The 20,551-nt window shown below is 49.0% G+C and overlaps 1 protein-coding gene across 1 annotated transcript; it reads left to right on the forward strand.

The window, feature by feature from the left end:
* The first annotated feature begins 673 nt into the window (after positions 1–673).
* kcng4a (potassium voltage-gated channel, subfamily G, member 4a) lies at positions 674–14,459 on the forward strand. The gene is made up of 4 exons (XM_029153619.3): positions 674–1,188; positions 2,423–2,848; positions 2,932–3,573; positions 12,817–14,459. Exons 2-4 carry the CDS (start codon positions 2,741–2,743, stop codon positions 13,696–13,698), a joined length of 1,632 nt encoding a protein of 543 aa, XP_029009452.1. The 5' UTR covers positions 674–1,188; positions 2,423–2,740; the 3' UTR covers positions 13,699–14,459.
* Positions 14,460–20,551: the final 6,092 nt, after the last annotated feature.

Genomic DNA, 20,551 nt, shown 5'->3' on the forward strand with positions numbered 1-20,551 from the left:
CCATCTCCCGCTAATGTGTTGTCTGGTCCGTTAGCGGACGTAAGGGCCCGGACAGCGTGTTTGCTTGGTTTAGCAGCTCCCTCAGGTGCACGCGGCCTAATGAGCTGCCTCTCAAGGACGGAGCGCGTGTGGGCGAGGCAGACGGATCGGTGGGCGTAATGACTTATACTCTTCCCGAAGCTGCAGCAAAGTGGGCATCGGAGGCTGCGGAGGGCGGCGCCCTGGCGCGTGCGTTGATCTCAAACAGTCGGGGTTGTTCAAAGTCGGCGCTGAGGTCTGCTTGATTATTCCACAGCCTGAGGTTCAGCACAGCTGTTTGCTGTGACCTGTGCTGTTATCACTGCCTTTTTAGCCTCAGCTGTGAGTCATCACCATGTGACTAACTTGGTCATGAACTGGAAAATTAACTTCACACTAACAATAAGTTGACTAAAATCTAGCCTGATTTATATACAATCCTAAAGCTCCAAGTAATTAATATCAACCATCAAACATCCAAACTCAATATCAGTGTCTGCTTCTTAGCGTTGTGAGTCTGATACTTTTCTATTGTTCGTTGGCGTCATCATAGTCTAATCTACGCTTTAGCGTCACTGCAGATCCCTAACAAACTTTAGGTGGGGGTCATTTAGGAGGGAATCGCGCCCCCTGTTGCGCGCAAACGTTCGGGTTGGGAAACATGGACGGAGGCGCCTCGTCAGTGTCCTTGAATGTCTCACTATCAGCCAAGAAACGCGGGGCGCGTGAGAGCCACGGTCCTCGCATTGTTCGGTCACAATGCGCCTGCTCGCGCGTCGACGGCTGCGCGTCGCGCCCCTTTGCGCCTCCACCTTTGCGCAAACTTGAGCCCAGGTGCTCGGAGCGTCGTCCGTTACGCACCGCGTCTCCGTCCGCCCCCCAGCCCCCCCCCCCCTCCGCTCCTCCTCCTGCAGCACCGCCAGCCGAGCTCTAACGGGACACTTTGGGCGCACCAGACCTCCGCTCGCTCCCGTCCAGCGCTGGTGCGTTTACGCGGACTTGGATGATGCGGATGCGGGAGTCCCAGTGCTTCGTTTGCAACGAGGTGGCGACTGGAAACGGTCGCTGACTCCCTGATTTGGCGCTGAATGAACGGGGGGACTGCGAACCGACAGGGACTTCACACCGAGCGGATTTTGATGCGCAGAGACGAGCGCTGGGCTCCGGAGGGTAAGATGCGTAACTTGTACCGATGTCTGCGGGGGTCGGAGACGTTGCTACTCGTTTGTCTGAAGTTGCGCTGCCATTTAAGTCATTTGAAGTCATTGAACGGGTGCATTCACCGCACGGCATCTTGCAGCAGAACGGGAGCATGTCTTCAACTAGTTTGTTTTAAAGTGTATGAAGGAAAAACATCAGTTACTTTGGATTAAATTGCAAGATGATTGATGTTTTATTAAAGGCTCCTAAAGCAACATGTCCGTCTTCAGACGTCCTGCGTTGGAATTATTCTCATTAAATGTTACGTGGGCTTCGTGAAATATACGCAATTGAGCTCCATTGAATGTCTGATCCCGATGTGGGCGCAACATCGTCCCGCCTGTGGATGTGCGTGTGCGTGCACTTTTGCGAAGAATGGGGACAGCGAGAGAGAGAGAGAGAGAGAGAGAGAGGGACGATTTCCTAAAGCACTGAAGCTCCCAGAGCCATTCAGATCCACCAGCTCCATCTGCATAACTTTAAATAAACTTAGTCTTCGTCCAGCTCGCAGGTGTTTAAAATCAATCACCATGTGATGCTTCACGCAAACATTGGGACTTACTTTCCAGATGAGCTGACCAGAACCAGAGGAGCTGAAAACACCACCCAAGACTCCGCCAACGTCTCCTCTCATTAGTTTCCCACCACATTCACCAGGAATCACTATCGACTGATATATAGTTAATTATGCTCCACGCTGTGTATGAGGTGGAAATGAAACGGCAGCATTGTGATTGAGGAGATGCATTCGTTCCTTCAGCAGGATCCTGTTATCGTCCATGGCTCACGTTGTGTGTTTATTGTACAGTGGCTTCACGTTAGTCGTCTTTAACTTTTATGCGTCTCTCCTTCTGTGGACATAATTATTCTCACCTACGGCTTCAACAAATCAACTTTTGTCTGTGAAGGTTAGGCCCCATTTAAATGGGCAAAGGAAAGTCTGCTGAGCTTAAAAAGGAGTATATAAATATATCCACAGTAAATAACTGGAACAGAATCTGACCATGAGACAAAAAGACTGCCCAGACACACAATACTTTGATACCTAACGAAGCATTCTGGGTGATTGTAACGCCTACGGGCGCCAGTAAGTTTCAGGTGAATCTGAATGCCAAGAAACCCATTTGGACCCGGCTCATTCTCTGCAGCTATCGTCCGCTGGTCCACTCTAACCCGCTGTTTCTATTTGGGCTTCTTTTTCCAGACTCTCTCTCCAGACTGGGATTACCCACTGAGCTCATGTTGAATCCTGATACCCCACCAGAGTGCAGCGGAGCCCCGACGGCAGCACCGAGACCGACCCACGGTCCGACGCGTCAGCTGGATCCCCGTGCGCTCCTCTGCTTCCTGGGCTTTTGATCTGGCGTCTGGAAGCTGTGTTATGAGGGTCGGTGGTGGGTTTACACAGGTCTTTGAAGGCTTCAGCAGAGCACACCGAAGCGCTGGCCGAGCCGTGATCCGAAGGCTTCTCCCCTCGCCGTGACCTCATCCGAGCTGCCCGGCGCGGCCTCCAGATGCTGCCATGCCCATCATCAGCAACGCCAACCATGACTTCAGCAACCTCTCCGTCAGTGACGACAGCAGCCTCGACCGCATCTTCACCGAGATCCCGGAGACCGAAACCATCAAGGTGACGCCCGGGACCCCCCCCCGTCCAGTCAATAATGACATCACAGTCACTGTTGTGGTCACGCTGCTCTCTGTGCTCCTCAGGGTGTGTACTACCAGAGGGCCCAGTTCATCCGCCGCCCCGAGGACCTGCTGTCCGTCGACCACGGCGTGCTAGCCGTCATCAACGTGGGCGGGAACCGCTACACCTTCCCCTGGAGCACGCTGGAGCAGTTCCCCCTCACGCGCCTGGGCCGGCTCTGCGGCTGCCGCTCGCCCGAGGACATCGCTAGCGTGTGCGACGACTACGACGAGGCCCGCAGGGAGTTCTTCTTCGACCGCTCGCCCTCCGCCTTCAGGGTCATCCTCAACTTCCTGGCGGCCGGGAAGCTGCGCCTGCTGCGGGAGATGTGCGTGCTGGGCCTGCACGACGAGCTGGCCTACTGGGGCGTGGAGATGGCCTACATGGAGCGCTGCTGCAAGAGGAAGATGTACACGCGCATGGAGGAGGTGCACGAGCAGGAGCGCCGCGAGGAGGAGCGCCGGCAGCGGAACGCCATGCAGTGGGTGCCGGTGGAGGAGACCCGGTACCGGAGGGCCATCAACTGGCTGAGGGACATGGTGGAGAACCCGCACTCGGGCCTGCCGGGGAAGATCTTCGCCTGCATGTCGGTCATCATGGTGGCGGTGACGGTGATCAGCCTGTGCATCAGCACCATGCCGGACCTCCGAGAGGAGGAGAACAGGGTGAGTGCCACAGCACCAGAGCCTGGACCGCATGTAACGCTCCGCTCGTGTTTAAACGGGCCAATGAGTTAGAATGAAGGGATGTGGTTGATGACTCACTGAAGGTCATGCTCCACGCCGTCATCAGTGCGTGTCTGAGTTTATGAGTTAAACAGCGAATCGTCCCACAGTCAGACTCAGGCCTTTTAAGTGCCCCTGCGGGATTCTGCCGCCGCGCATGCCTGTGATCTCACGGCAGCGCGGGATAATGAAGCCGGAGCGGTGCCAAGGCCCGTCCAGGATCTGTCAGCGAACGCTGGGGGAGAAGAAATGGGGCCGTTCAGGACCACGGCACGCCAGCGACCGCGCTCCGGCAGAGAGAGCGGCACAAATTGGCCCTGGCATAAACACGCGTACGCGCCGGGAATCACAGGCCTGCACGCACACAGAGACACACACACGCACGCACGCACACAGAGACACACAGAGACACACACGCACGCACACAGAGACACACACACGCACGCAGGCACACAGAGACACACAGAGACACACACGCACACAGAGACACACAGAGACACACACGCAGACACACAGAGACACACACACACACACACACACACACACACACACACACACACACACACACACACACACACACACAAATGCACAGACACACACGCACGCACACACACACACACACACACGGGGTCACATACACATACAATAGTAATGAACTCATCCCCTGTAACTGATACTGCTCCCCCTCTTAATTTTGCACACATTCACTCTCCAGCCTTCTGTTTCCCCCTGAACAAAACTCCACTGCAGCGCATCCACCGCTCAGATGTGATTGTTTTACTCGAAATTACACACACACAACCTCTCTCGCAGGGCAACAGTGGACTTTATGTGTCTCCGCTCCATTTTGTCCATATTGCCTTTGCCTTATCTACACGTGTAGGTCCTCTGCTCTTCCGGGCGCTGAGCGCTCAACACAGGCTCATTGAGAAGTCGTCCAAAGCGCGTCGGCCCCCGTGTATTGATTCAAAGCGAGCAGTCACAGAACAGAAGTATCGAGCACAGAGGGTGCGATGCTGGAGGATTCAGGGAGGCGTGCGCCAGCGCTGGCTCCAGAATGCTTGATGAGCGCTGAGCCGCCAGGAGGAGTCCCATAGTCAGAGGCCACGGGGACACATGGAACCCGGGCTGGACCGAGCTCCTGGGTCCATTCTACACCTGCCTCGGATACAGGCCTTTCCCAGAATCTCATAGGACGAATCACAAAAAGTATCAGACATACGGCGAGATTTATGAGATTGTGTCATGTGCATTGACTTGGTCGTACGTGTCTTTGATAAATCCTCCATCGGATTCTGTGGGAGTCGTCCGGCTGTGTGGACTCTGCACATATTAACCCTTGAAGTGAGGACGTGTGTGCTGCTCATGTTTGTGTCCAAACGGCAGCATCGGCCACTTGTTTTTTTCTCGTTGCTCACTTTTTGAATCTTCTTTTGTTCAGAATATTCTTTTGTTCGGCTGCTGAACATCCGGTGAGTCCGTCCGTGCAGCGTCATCTTTAATTCACGCGGCCCCGTTGTTTGTCTGCGTCTCGGCTCTGCTCCGCGTGGAAACGGGCCCCTCGTCCCCCTCGTCCCCCCTGCTTCTCCCCTCTTTGGGTTCGAGGCACGGGAGGACGGGTGGCGCGAGTGGAAGGGTGCAGGACGAGGAGGATAAATAGAGAAAAGAGGTCTGGGAGGAGGAGTGAGTGAGAGATGGAAGGAAAGAAAATATGCTCTTGAGGGAGAATTAAAAAGAGATGAGGGTGAGATTCTGGTGGAAAGAACGTGTGAGATAAACACCGCTTCAATTTTCCCTCCTGCTCCTGCTCCTCTCTCTGCTCTGTGCCTCCGCATGTCCTCAGCTGATCCCGCCTTCAAACTACTGTATGCATCACTATGAGCTAAACGCTCTGGGAGGGGCCTTTGTCTTGCAGCTCCGTGTTAAGCCAGCTGATAATAAGCTCCCCATCATTTCTCCGTCTCCTGCATGAGCGTGTGAAAAGTCCAAGGTCGCAGTGGAGGCGATAGTTAGAGTCGAGGCCTGACGTGTGCACAAAAGCCAACACAAAGACAACCGGGACCGGCTTCTTTACCCTGATGTGACTCATAATATGCAGATTGTGAATGTGAGTAGAATATTCACAACAGGCATAAAAATTCAGAGATAGAGTAACGTCACCACTCTGAAGTATTCACGTCATGGTCATTGTTCACATCCAGGTTGCGTCTCACGTAATAAAACCCGCCACTTCCGCATCATTGGACGACTTCACACTCACTCTTTCGTGAGATCCGCAGTGTCTGCTGCCCTGACCCGGCGCTGACTCCCTCGCTGTAATGGTTGGCAGGTTGCGGCGCACGCCCAGGCCTCCTCGTGTCTACAGCTCGCTCTTCAAATGTCAAACTTCAAGCGAAGTCGCAGACTCGTCTTCGCGCGCATCTCCGGGTAAAACTTCGCAGCGAGGCGGCGGCAGCTGCTCTTGTATTAATTTTCATATATTTACCACATACCACCACATACATCAAAGCGTTGTATTCTCAGCATGTGTCTCTCAGATGCATGCCTTTAATATTCTTGCTGGGTGATGGAGTATTTTCTGAAAGCCTCATCAGTTGCTCGCCTCCTAATTCACTCATGTTTTGGCCTGAGGAAGCGGTCGGAGTCCTAATGGATGGAGATGGAGTTCAATATTTACATCCCAGGGCCTCACAAAGGAGGGGCGTCGAGCCTCCGTTCAGACTCAGTGTGATGACACGACATCCTACAGAAGGATAACATATTTCTATAAGTATTGGAGGGAGTGAAGTGTGAGGGAGACGTAGAGAGGAGGATGCTAACACTAAAGTAGACACAAGGCGTACGCTACATTTCCCCATTGACATTTGTAATATGTGAGTATGGATAGTGATTAAATGTACTTCTACAAATCTACAATGTCAAGTGTGAATGAATTTCCCTGCAGGTTAGAGAGTGAAGACAGTCATTTGTGCATGTGATCGCCTTTAGGATGATGCTCCTCAGATGAAACATATGTTGTAACAAGACCTGAGAAGCAGTGAGAGCCGGTCTAATCGGGCTGCGAGTGCGTGTTTCCCCCAGTCGGCCTCTCGCTCCCGACGCCACGGGGACGAGGCCCGGCCACCGGTCACGTCCAAGCGTGACACAAAATGAGAAATTCACTCTCCGTGCGTAGCATTTTATCGTCTCCTCCTGCTCCTAATTCCAGCCTCCGGTGAATTACAGCGCGGGGAGCATAAATACGTGTCCATGCGTGTAAACTTAGTTGTCTCAGCAGGATAAGACTCAGGCTGGCAGTCGGTCGGAGCAACTATAATTCAAGGAGGGCGAATATGACTGTGGGCAGGCTGGTGGCTGGAGAGAGAGAGAGAGAGAGAGAGAGAGAGAGAGGAGAGAGAGAGAGAGAGGGGAGAGAGAGAGAGAGAGAGAGGGAGAGAGGGGGAGAGAGAGAGAGAGAGAGAGAGAGAGAGAGAGAGAGAGGGACAGAGAGAGAGAGAGGGACAGAGAGAGAGAGGGAGAGAGAGAGAGGGAGAGAGAGAGAGAGGAAGGACAGAGGTGCTCAACGCATGGGATGCTACTAGTCTCAGTGTGTCGTAGGACCGTATATGCGTGAAGTACAGTCCTGTATCAGATCCCACGCCTGTTACGGCCGTTCTGCTTATGAGCTGCGTTCCCTCCGTCTGAGGGGCCGCACGGCTGCCAAGTGGGATTATGGGAGAGGACGGCGGAGTCAGAGGTGTTTATCCACTTCACGCCAGGACGGGATAGCGCAGCACAGACGAGCGCCATGCAGCAGAGTCCAGCTGAATGTGTTTGCAGTTGTTTCAGTCTCCATCCAACAAATGAGTCTCGATGTGGGTTTTTATTGTACGTTCTCTTTCACTGTGCATTTTTAATCCTTATCAGACATGTGACGTCCTTAAGGCTCCAAATTTCAACCTCATAATTTAAAGCCATTTTGTCCAAATGTGGACATATTACATATTTATAACTCAATTTCACAGCCCAATGATCACGTTCCATCTTAGTTAGAGCAGCTCCACAGTAAGGTGACCTCTCGTTTGAATGTTTGAACAATACTTTAAACTGTCTTTAAACAAGACAGGGGAAAGACTGGAGATTACACTTTTCATTGTTACGTCATGAAAAGGATGTACAGACAACATGTACAACATGTTGTAGACAACATGCACCGATGGGCAGGCTGAAGCAGACACACACACACACACACACACACACACACACACACACACACACACACACACACACACACACACACACACACACATAATTTGTCCATGTGGGAAAAATTAGTAATTAAAACACCAAACAGCTCATGCGTGATTTTTACGCTACAGCTTGATTTCCTCTCCTGTTGAATCACTCAGAGGCTTCACCGTAGGTTATATGTGGATTATATATATATATATATAGACTACTGCACCTTGACCTGCACCTATGTGAGCATTTACTTGTGTGCTAGTGTTGGCTTGTGCTTGTGCAGCTGCAACAGGAGTAGCGTTTCTATGCACATCTCTCTATTTTACATCACGCAGCCACTTTCTTGCTCGCTGTTGATCAAAGAATCATCCAGACTACGGGGTCTCATTCTCAGTTTGTGCATGTCCTGCAGCACGGCGACAGATGGAGAACAGAGGCTTACGGGGCGTTAAGGAATCCCAGTGCTTCAGATGTCACCTCTCCTCTCACTCGTCTCCCCTTCCCGTCTCTCCGCTCTCTATCTGTTCTCCCGACCTTCGCCCTTTCATTTTTTCCCCATTAGTGCGTCGGCACGTCGGCGGGCTGTTGGTCTTTGATAGCGGCGCGTCGCCCGGCGGCCTCGAGGGCCCCCTCTTAGGGAGATTAAACTGTTGTGCTTTGTTTTCACGTGTTGCCTGTGTCACGGCTCCCAGTGACTGGGTGTAGTGTGTCGCGGGTGCCTGTTTGTAGCACTTTCATCATAGCGCATGCAAATTACTGGGTACAAACAAATCTCTCTGCATGCCTGAAGCCTGTGTTCACATAATGTGAGATTACAGGGATACAGCATGATGATGGATCTTTCCATCACTTAATACGAGCCTTTTAATAACCCATGACTATTGAGCACAGGGCTGGATGTGAGGTTCAGGTCAGGAGGGTGGCGTCGGCCCACGTCCCTTCACCGTTCGTCTCTCTCCTCCTTTCCGCTCTTCTTTGATGGAGGAGCTTTAAAAGTGAGCGCAAGGTCAGCACAGCGGGGAGGAGGAAAAGTGTTCAGTTCTTCAAAATGTATTCAAGGTCTGCCGCAAGGTTAAGCTGATTGATGGGTTGAATCTTTTCCTGCTCTTTTGTTACCCTTTCTGCGGAAACCTCTGGATCAGGTGGGGAAGCAGAATCATCATAGAGTCAGACTTCCAGGCGAGAGAGAGGGAGAGAGAGAGAGACAGAGAGAGAGAGAGAGGAGACAGCTGTAGATTTAGCGGATTGGGGGAAGTCTTGCATAGAATGAAATTAAAAGTTAGAACAGTCGTTAGCATTAAAGGCAGATGCTGGTTTATGTTTGTCTGTGGGGGGTTCATTCTAATTGCCATGATCTCTCTCTGATCCCTACTAGAAAAGTAATGCACCAGCGTGCTCCTGTCTAATGGTAAATAATGGTAAATACTGGCACGAAGGCTGATGTTGACGTCGTCCCGCTACGTTGTGATGGGTCACAGGCAGAGGGCGGATGGGACGCTGTCAACAGGAATGTGAAGCCTGACCCAAACATCAACAACTCAGCTGTGTTCTAACCTCTCTCTCCCTCATCAGTGCAGCGTCGCACATCAAATATCATCATAATTACTCAATAAATGCCAGATGTTTAATCAGAGATTTCGCCGGCTACGCTGCAGAGTCTGAGTCAAAGTCGCATTCGCTCCGTATGAAGTGCATGTTGGCAAACTGTTCAAATATTAGACATTTACGTTTGAAACATGTTGTCGTATTTGATCCCTATACCGTGTTGATGCCATTTGACCACAGGTTCAGTTCAAACACTTTCTACAATCACTCACTGCTCTGTCTTAATTTTGACTTAATTTGATTTGAGATGTGTTAATATGGACAGGAAATCCCCATGTGAGACAGCTGCCGTGTTGAACAGTGTACTGTACAACATGAGCGGTCAGTGACATCAGCTCCAGTGAAAGTCACCCAGAGGAGATAAGGTCAACGTGTGTGTGTGTGTGCGTGCGTGCGTGCGTGCGTGCGTGCGTGCGTGCGTGCGTGCGTGCGTGCGTGCGTGCGTGCGTCAGGAACTCTTTTTTAGTTGCTGCTGCGTCAGAGGCTCGACTCACATCAAATGATCGTGAGTCGTGTTTTTGACGTGCTCTTAAGCAAAACACCCCCGTGTCGTCCGTGTGAGGGTGCTTCCCTTGTTGTGGCTTTAGATATAAGTGGCAAGATGCAAATCTGCTCTGATCTGTATTTTTATAATGAGACGCAAATGAAATGAGTAATGCGAAGTGTGAAATGTGTCACTCGTGGTAATGAATCCACACAGAATTGTCGTCATCTGACGTCGTAGTTTAGCTCAGATGTACAGTAGTGTACACACTGTACTGTAGCTCATGTGTCCAGGACATTTATCAGGAGCAGGTGGAGGACACAACCTTTACAGACGCTGGACAGCAATGGATGCTGTGTGCTAGATGCTGTAATAAGTCTCTGTAGTTTCACCAAGAAGCTGGGTTCACAACTACAGTAGCGTTTACCAAAGCTAGTGGTGCTCAGTGATTTCAAGCCAATGTCAAGATACTCGCCCTGCAATAGAGAACAGGGCGTCACTGTACAGTGTGTGTGATAAAATACACAAATGAGATTGAATTTTGTGCTTTCATCAAATTTGAACACTCGCTTCCAGTGATAACTGGATAACTGATAACTGGTTCAGACACTTTTATCAGCACCTTCTACCCGCTCCTTATCTCAGCTGGAGACATTTTAGTCCGTGCCCCTTGCTTCTGTTTAGTTTGGCTTCAGAAAGGAACACTAGACTGTGCATGTCCTAAACTGACTGGCACAAGACTATCGAATGAGTGTGGACGCGAGGGATGCGTCAGGAGGGGGAACCGGACAAGGTGTTTGACCCGAGTGAGGCCGCAGAACAGAACAGGATGAAGAATGAGAGGGAGGGAGTCCAGAGAGAGTGATGGAGGAGGAAGCAGGATGAATGATGCGAAGGTGCACGGAGAAAGACGCGGGAACCGATAGGAAAGGGCAGCGGGGAAGCGAACGGAAGGGTGAGGAGGGAGGGAAATAGATGAGACGGCGGGAGCAGGGAGATTAATGTAGAGGGTGAACAATGGGGAAAATGTAGAACCTGCAGGGAAAATAATGAGAGAAGAGACCGAGCACATAAATACGCTTCAATGCACGACGGCTCATGTTCAGCTTCATGTGAACATGAACATGCTTTTGAATGAATAAAGAATTCACCTTTTAATTTGGTGAATGGAGGAAACAAGCAAAAACACAGATGCATTCTTCTCAAACTGATCGCTTGCTTCAGGGACGTTTTGCGGGTTTGAATGTGTTTCCAGCTCCAGTAGCTGCAGGCGACATATCTGAAGCTGGACAACAGTATGTGCCCTGAGGAGAGCGCCTTCCCAAGAAAAATGACAGCATTAGCTGTTCCACTAAATGTCCGCTAATGAAATACGTTGACTTTTAGCGGGCTAAGCCCTGTAGCAGCTTTAGGAATTATGGCTCCTCTCCAGCACCAGCAAAGTAGGAAGTGACATAAGGCATTAGGAAGACGCAAAGCATGGTCGTAGACGGGGTCCACTCATTCAGGAGACCTACAGTTCGATTGCTGCTAATGGGGCATAATTAATTTTATAATCGTGATTATCATTGCTCATTAGTTTTACATTAGTTTTAACCCATAATTTGGCTGATCTTTATAGAAGTTACGCTAGTTTGCATTTGTCAAAGTCATCAAACCTCTCGTCATGAATGAATGGACAAGATCCTGGATCCAAATAATCCCAAATATGAAATGAGTTTTCTTATGCAACCTTAGACATGAGCTTAAGAACTCTCCATTATTTGGAGAACTGGGGCTGGCTGGCTGGCTGGCTGGCTGGCTGGCTGGCTGGCTGGCTGGCTGGCTGGCTGGCTGGCTGGCTGGATGGATGGATGGATGGATGGATGAATGGATGGTTATATTGGGCAGTTAAGCATCATTTGTTGTTCTTCTCTGCTCTTATATGTTGCGTCAACTCACAGTTCACCATGTTGTGCATGAACAAAAGCAGTCAGTCAGAAAACCAGCTATTCCTGGTACCTTTGCTTGGATGAGGCTCTCAGAAGGACAGAAAGGAAGCAAAACAACCCAGCATGTCAAACGCTGCTGCCGGCGGCTGAAACACAGGCTGATCGGAGCCTAAACTTGCTCAACATTTTTCAAGTGGTTGTCAGATTATTCAAAGTTTTCCCTAAACCCCATCATCCCGCTGTAACTTTCTGATACTGGATCTTTTTCTAGCACGTGTCAGTTGTCTGCCGTGTTGAAGATGTGAGCGCGTTTGAAGAATTCCAACATCTCCACTGGTTTTCTTTTGCTTCACACTGCTTTGTTTAAAGATGCAATAGGGAAATCTAACTTCCCAGCGTAACATACAAAAGAATCAATCCATGTGTCACAACCTGTTGTGGACGCTTGTGGTGCCTGTATGCTTTTAATTCGCGATAACTTCTACTTCAAGGTTGCAAAGAGCGGAGAGGTGGCAGCAAGCGTACGAGCCAGTTAACGAGGGGCCGTGCGATGACAAAGCTTTTAATAAACGCACTCGGTTGAGGCATTAGCGCATTTATCCCACTCTCGCTTTGCTCTTTCTCCAGTCTGCGCTCGGAGGACGCGCAGGCCTCATTGCTTTGCCAGAGCTGCATTAATCTGTTGGAATCCGTCAAAACCAAACCGCTGATTGATGGTGTCAATGTATTATCTATCAGTGCTGCCTCAGCAGCCGTAGCATGCTCTGCGAATGTAGCTCATGATTTATTAATGACTACCAAGGGTGATTATCTGACCTCAGGGTTTTTGTCCTCTCCCCTCTCACCATTCTCTTCTCCCCATCCGTCTTGCTCGCTGTCACCCCCCATCCTTATCCCCCTGTCACTCCCGCAACCTCTTTCCCTCCTCTCTCTCCACCCCAGGGTGAATGTTCCTCCAAGTGCTACAACATGTTCATCATAGAGACCGTCTGCGTGGCCTGGTTCTCCCTGGAGTTCATCCTGAGGTTCATTCAGGCGCGCAGCAAGCTGGACTTCCTCCGCGGCCCGCTCAACATCATCGACGCCATGGCCATCCTGCCCTACTACGTCTCCTTGGTGGTGACGGAGGAGGACCCCAGCCAGGAGCACGAGAGGCCGGGGGGAGGTAAGGGCTACCTGGACAAGCTGGGCTTGGTGCTGAGGATCCTGCGGGCGCTGAGGATCCTCTACGTGATGCGGCTGGCTCGCCACTCACTCGGCCTGCAGACGCTTGGCCTGACGGTCAGACGCAGCACCCGGGAGTTCGGCCTCCTGCTGCTCTTCCTCTGCGTGGCCGTCACCCTCTTCTCGCCGCTGGTCCACCTGGCCGAGAGCGAGCTCACGGGCACCCATGACTTCAGCAGCATCCCCGCTTCCTACTGGTGGGCCATTATCTCCATGACGACCGTGGGCTACGGCGACATGGTGCCCAGGTCCATTCCGGGACAGGTCGTAGCGCTGAGCAGCATCCTCAGTGGGATTCTCATCATGGCCTTTCCCGCTACCTCCATCTTCCACATGTTCTCGCGCTCCTACCAGGAGCTCAAGATGGAGCACGACCGGTTGTTCAAGGAGGAGTGCGCGGCCGCCGCCGCCGCCGCTGCCGCCTCGGGGGAGCTGCAGGAGGGCGGGGGCGAGGGAGCGGCGGAGGACTCAGCTCCAGCTGGACTGGGAAAGTGTGTGGAGAAAGATAGTGTTCATTCGCTGGAGTCTCTGGCTTTGCTGGGAAAAGGTGGCCAGGCTGCAGGAAATAACAATCACAGCCTTCCGGCAGCGGCGTTTTGAGGTCCTGACGCCTATTTCTTGAAAGGCCACATCCCCCACGCGGTTGTGAAGGCATCTGTGAAGGACAATAAACAAATAGCTTTCCTTTTGCTCCGAGTGCAAACGGTCTCACTGTGGACTCCACAGAAACTGACTTGACAAAGACTTGAACCCTTTAAATTGGATGGTGCAGACTGTGTCTGACCACGAAGCCTCCGCAGCAATATTATTAACTGGCTGCTTCCATAAACATGCAATATGCAATCCAAAGTTGCTTTTCCTTCCACTGTGAAAACACTGATAAGATCAACAGCAACCTTTAGTTTTACTCTTACTACGGTTCAATATGTTGCCTACGGTATGATCTCAGTATGCGTCTCATACCATATCATCTACTTTTCTGCCATGAAAAGCATCATAAGTGCTCCTCTCTTAGTTTACTTTTAAGAAGCTTGAAGCCATGTTATGAGAAAACATATTAACAAATGGTAGGTTTGGCTCGTATAAGATGTATATTAATTAGTTCCTCATGTATGTTTGCATAGTTGGACTCTAAGGCGTTGGGTTCGTTATGAACTGTTTGACGATGCTGCGGTTATGGTTGTGTTCCAGTTCCAATTTTTTTAATCAACTGATGAGAAAATGAAGGAAGGAGAGATCAAGAGTGTTTGAGGCTGTCTGTGCGAGCGAGAGAAAATGAACGCTAACAACCATGAAATGTACTTAAATGTACTTTGCAACGCTGCAAATAAAAGCTCTTCCAGTAATCTGGGAGAAATCCATTTTCTGGCTGCAGTTTCTTTTTTTTGTGGTTTTGTTCTGAGTATGACAGTCTAATCTCTTTAGGCTGCTCAGCCAGAGTCCCACGGCTGAGCATTTCTGAGAAAAGACGAAACAGAAACAAACGTGTGAGCCCGACTCGCAGAGATAAGTATTCTGTGAACAACAATTATGGGACAATCCTCGTCTTACATCGGCCCGTGGTGAGACCGCGGCGCTCTGCAGAATCTGCAGCTTGTACATTAGCAGCTCCGTGCGAAAACATCACCTCTGGGTCCGACCAATCCTCTCGGACTCCGTGAAATCCTGGGGTGGCCTCCGAAGCGGGCGGGGCCGTCCTTTTTCTGAGAAGAACGCATGATGGGTCCCAAAAATGATGTGGAGGCAAGCGGGGATGTGCCAGATGTGGACGTAATCTAGATTAAAGATGGGATTAGAAGACCCACAGGCAAACGGGTTGCTGCCTGCAACTCAACATCATCTCGGTGATTTAATTTTGATTTAGCTGGTTATACTTTTGTTTTTCTGCCCCAGAATCCCAGCGTGTCCCCTGCAATCGCATTAGGTGTAATTATGGCATCTGATATACTTTCTCACCATCTATGAGATTTACAGCTGGAGTGGAATTTGTAATTGGATATGTAGCTGTAACATATGGTTGCGTTAGTGTATAGGTCTGAGTGATGCAGGCCTTCATATCGGTTCCACTTTATTACCCATCTGTGTACTTGAAGTGCACTCATACTATAACCAGTAACCAGATACTATAGCCAACAGTATGGGCACTATTTCACAGTCATTTATCTGGATGATAATTCTAAAACTAGTTATGGAGATACAGTAATGTGCCTTCACATAAACAACAAAGCTTAGAGCTGTTCAGACAATTGGATTTGGTGTCATAGAGCACCTATTGATAAACCTCACACTAGAGAAAACTGTTCACACTAACAGGAGCGAAAACATCTCATATGCCTTTTTTATGTATTTAAATAAAGAGCGATTATGAGGAAACAGTCGTGTGGTTAAACATACGAAATATGAGGCTATTGAATTGGGAAGAATTGACTATGGCTCTAAACCACAAGAAATACACCAACAAACATATTTACATAGTGTAGATGATTATATAGAGGCCGGGTGAACATTAATGATATAATCATTTCAACCTCATATTATATTTACACAAATGAATCACTTACTGATTTGAACTGACTATTACTGGACGGCAGCCACTGAAATACTAAACACAAACAAATGGAGGTTCTATTATGAGGTTATTAAGCTTCATTACTGCATTTAATTAGCAAAACACTGCAACCGTTTTCAAATTACAAAACACTTGATGACCATCGGGGTAAATGGTTTGTGCATGTAAATCAAACTACTAATCGTACATGCCGTGAAGATTTATCATTGGTTCATATATCAGATGAAACATTGTTCATGTGGCCTGAATCCTCTTCTTTCTCTTTCTCTTTTATTTTTTTATTCGCTCACCTGGAACCACAACCAGGTTATTATTCAGGAAGTGCAACGTTTTATATTAACAGCCCATCCATATTAAATGTGGCGATGCCCGGTTTCTTCCTAAAAAGTCAGCAGAGGCGTGCCTTGCATCTGTCTCTATCTGTTTCCCGTGGCTGCAAACAAACGCTCTGCGTCTCACGCCTACTCGTATCGGACGCCGAGGTTTAGGTGGGAGTTTTCTTGCTCATTGAGAGTCCAAGGGCTAAAGCGGTCACTGCGTGCGCTCCTTGTTCCCGTGGTGTGGGCGTCGGGAAGCCCTTTGAGGCTGCAGCTGTGATGGTGAGGAGCGCACAAACGCGCCTAACTACAGAGCATGCGGTTCTAACTACGCCCTGTGAGGCTGTGATGGAGTGAGACTCACCAGCCCAAAAAGCAGATGTTCGCCTGCATCTTATCACTGTAATGTTCTAGAAACACCTCACGGCATTCTTTAATCATCATCATCTCACTCTCTCCCTCCAGCATTATGATTGAACAGCCAGTAATTTGGTTACTCAGTGACTTATAGAATCGTTTTATTGCTGATGAAAAAGTCGACTTCAAGGAGTTTGACAAGGACGTGAATCAGAGACAGATTGAGTCACAGATTGTTGCACAGGCACATCTAACGGAAGCTGGAGACACAAATCTATATCTCTTCTCAAGACTAGTCTCGTATCCCTTTGTCCTCCTTTGTCCGAGTGTTTCTGATCTTCTGTCATCACTGTGGATGCGCTTGGACATTAAAGATCACCCACTCATTGGCCCTCGCTGCTAAACGTCTCTGAGTTCTGACCCTGAGCTTTGTCTCGTCTGTCTGTGGAAGTCTCTGTTGCCTCTGGACCTTTGAAACCTGTTGCTGTGCTCCGTGGATAAATCATTTTGTGCTCTGCCTGTGCACTTGTGAGGTGTGTTTGTGTGACCCTCATTAGCACAGCTACACTCACTACTCCTCAGCCATGTGCACATAATCTTCCCTAAACCATGCAGGGAATATTGCCACCATGTTGCTCTCTCACGCCACTGGACACTCGACTCCTCACTGGACTCAATCGCCCATCAGCCCTTTTTCCTTTTCATCTAGAGCAAGTCCAGTATCAGTTCCTCTCAATCCATACTCACGTGCACATGAAATCCATAAGTGACCTCTCTATGCTGGGCTGCTACTGGCTTGGCTTCCACATTATCCTTAAGTTGGTCCTGGAGGTGCACTGGATATCGTGGGCAGGTGTAGGCTAATACATGAACAAGGAGGGACACCACTGATGGTACTGGTCTATCAGCCAGAATGGCAGCTGAAGCAGAAGCTAGAGTCCCCTGTTTGGTTGAGAAGTCTATTAGGAAGGTTCTGAAATAACCTGGAACCCTGTTCAGAGTCTGACCCCTCTCACATGCTTTGACTCTCTGTCCTTCATCCTCAGAAGTGTCTCAGGGTTTCAGGATCTATTTGAACGCCTCCACTCATCACTGTCAGCCATCTTCTATTACCTGACATGAAGATAAATAGTTCAAATGTTTTTGGTCAGAGCTGAATGCCTCCTTAGGTCATTTACATGGTCTTTACATTTACACACACTGTCATCTAAATATGGCAACCAACTTTTAACACTGGGACCATTCTGCATGGGGGAAAAAGTATTTTCAGTTGATTTTAGCTCTAACCAATCACATTAGAGTGCATCAGTCATGCAACACAAGTCAACACTTGCTTGATCAGGAATGAAATCATTAAATTCCTTTTTCCAAAATGTCACACTTGGAAACTACAAAAGGTAGTTGGGGCCAGGAGCTGGTTACCTTGGATTAGCATAAAAAGTGAAAACAACCAGCCTGGTCTCAGCCAAAGGTAAACAATATCTGAGAGCAATATCACATTAATTATTGAGCTTTAGGGCTTCTGGTAGACGGCTGGAATAACTCACGGCAGAAAAAGAAAAACAAAAGGCAAATGAGCATATTTCTCCCAAATGTCAAACAGTCCCTTTTGAAATTCCATGTGTGTAGCTCATACTGGAGCCCACAGTGTGAACCGAAGGATCCGGTTGAGCCTGGTCGGATGTTGAACCCCCTCCCCCAAACAACTTTGGAAGCCGCGGGAAGGGAGTTTAAGCTGTTTAATATTCATAACAAGCTTTACTTTCATTCTACATATATATACTGACGCCGCATCAGCAGCTGCAGCTAAACAGGAGCTAAGTGTTCTTCCCCCCAGATTGATGAAGGTTTAATAAAGCACAGGCCGTGTGTTTGTGCAGAGACAGGTGGCAGTAGAAGTGGGAGGGACAGGTCTTTCACTGCAACTGCACCTGTAGTGACAATATTGTTATTAAACAGTTAATTGAGGTTAGAGAAGATTACAGAAAAAGGCTTCTTCATGTCCTGTGAAGGTCAAACTAACCACCATTTAGGGATTCTTTGAGTTCTTTGTGAGATATCATCAGTCTCTTTGTTCTCTCTGCTGTGCATCAGGGAGGATGCACATCGCAAGATCCGTGATAAGACGTGAATCCCATTAAAGCACATGGACAAAGGGTTTCAGAATGGCAGCCCCTATGGAGGCTGTATCGCACCATCTAGACTGGAAGAGCGTGGCTCTGACTGCCAATGCAGAACCTAATCAGTGAACAAGTCTTCAAGGAGTCGTGGAGCGTTGCTTCTCACTAATTTAAAGGAATGGAACAGAAAGAAAGAAAGAACGAACGAAAGAAAGAAAGAAAGAAAATCCGTGGTGCAATCTGCCAACACACACTGTAGGGACATGGGAATCAATTAAGTGGGTCGTATGACCTGTGTGTGTGTGTGTGTGTGTGTGTGTGTGTGTGTGTGTGTGTGTGTGTGTGTGTGTGTGTGTGTCAATGAAAAGAGGAGGAGACGCCGCTTTGTTGGGCTACTTTCCTGATGTGTCTTATGAAAGCTAAGTACGGAGGGGAAATTAAAAGTGGTGTGGGGGGTTGACAGAGCTGTAAATCAGGAGGAAAACAGATGACAGACACGAGGAGAGCTGCAGAAACAGCCATGGGTAAGATATCGGCGAGGATGCCACTGTTTTTCTGGCCCCTTATCTGAAGCCGTGCACATTTTTCAACCTCATAATGAGCCAAACTGTGCTTGGACTTGGAATAAGTCCTTGAGTTCTTGTCCGCTTCATGTCAATGAGCCAAGTCGCTGAAACCAAACGCCACATGAACACATAGGAGGTGAACACACACGTGGAGGAAGCGCCTGGGAAAAGCTCAGCGGAGCCGGAGAAAGGCCTTTGAAGGCTACGCTGGATACAGGAGTCTTCCCTGCAGGTGGATTCTCATCCTGAATCATTATTCTGGAGTCGTGCACCACAAGGTTATTGTTCAGAACAATGGCGGCGAAGAGCAGCTCAGCGGGAGAAATTACACAATTAGAAACAAGAGACTCGCAAACGTTACTGGATGTGAATTAAAATTTGTCTGCAGTGGCAGCGCTATACTTGTGTACATCATTTGCATTTAAAGCATTTCTATGTGTGTGTATGCAAAATCTGTCGAAGTTGCTCTGAAGCTCTGGGTTCAGAGTGACGTCACACAGCTGAGGCACGTAAGCCATCACTCTTGATAGGTTTCTACCCTAATGGTCACAAAATGGCCAAAATTGCCCTCTCTGTCCGACTGCCTCCGCCGTCACTTTGCTTTTCTCTTGCTGCTCTGAAAGCGGAGAATTTCAGGATATTATTCTGGGTGCTTATAAGCATTTTCTGTGATAGTTCAGAGGTAAAGTGCTTCATTATTTCAGTCGTAAAGCTCTTCCTGAAACCCTTTAAATATCCTAGACAAACAACAGTTTGGCTTGTCTTGATGATGATGATGATGATGATGATTACACAATGGCCAGGTTTCATCGACAAACGGAAAAACATCTACAACTAAGATGAAGACAGCAAAACAACCTCTTTTTAGCAGCATTAGCATTTCGCTGACAGAGCCTGAAGCCTCAGGTGAGTAAATGATCAGGTAGCTGCAAGAATAATGACGGGTCAGCCCACACAGTCCCTCATTATATGCTGTTATTGCATCAATACATTAACTTACGGAGCCAAGGACACCCAGAGGTGGCACACGGAGAGAGTTTAATGACGGAAGGGAAAAAGCACAAAAGACATTCCTTTAAACAACATTTAAAGACCAGGAGCCAGGACCTAAGAAAGCATGGCTACTGTACAAGCAGGGCAATCATTTATCATTTAAATTAATAAATAGAATACATGTGTTGTTGTTATGCAGTTTTTATACACACATACTGTAACATAACATCCTACACTGGTTATGTTGCCTTTTTCCAACATAACCTCTGTTTAGCCATTAGACAGCAGGGATGATCCCAGCAGAGGAAGGCCTCCCCTCGTGTAATCGTGCAGCATCCAATCCCAGCCACTGGCTCCCAGCTATGCCTCCCTCCTGTATCTACCTGTAAAAACGTGTGCACTTCCTGGTATCCTCCCTCTGTTACACCTCGCTCCTGGAGGCTCAGTGTCAACAGGTGAGACGAAGCCTTTTTTTTTACCCCATTGCGTTCAACCCGTTGAATGTTTAATGTAGGTTTCGTATCCGGTGGG

Source organism: Betta splendens, chromosome 6 (assembly GCF_900634795.4).
Source record: "Betta splendens chromosome 6, fBetSpl5.4, whole genome shotgun sequence".
NCBI lineage: Eukaryota > Metazoa > Chordata > Actinopteri > Anabantiformes > Osphronemidae > Betta > Betta splendens.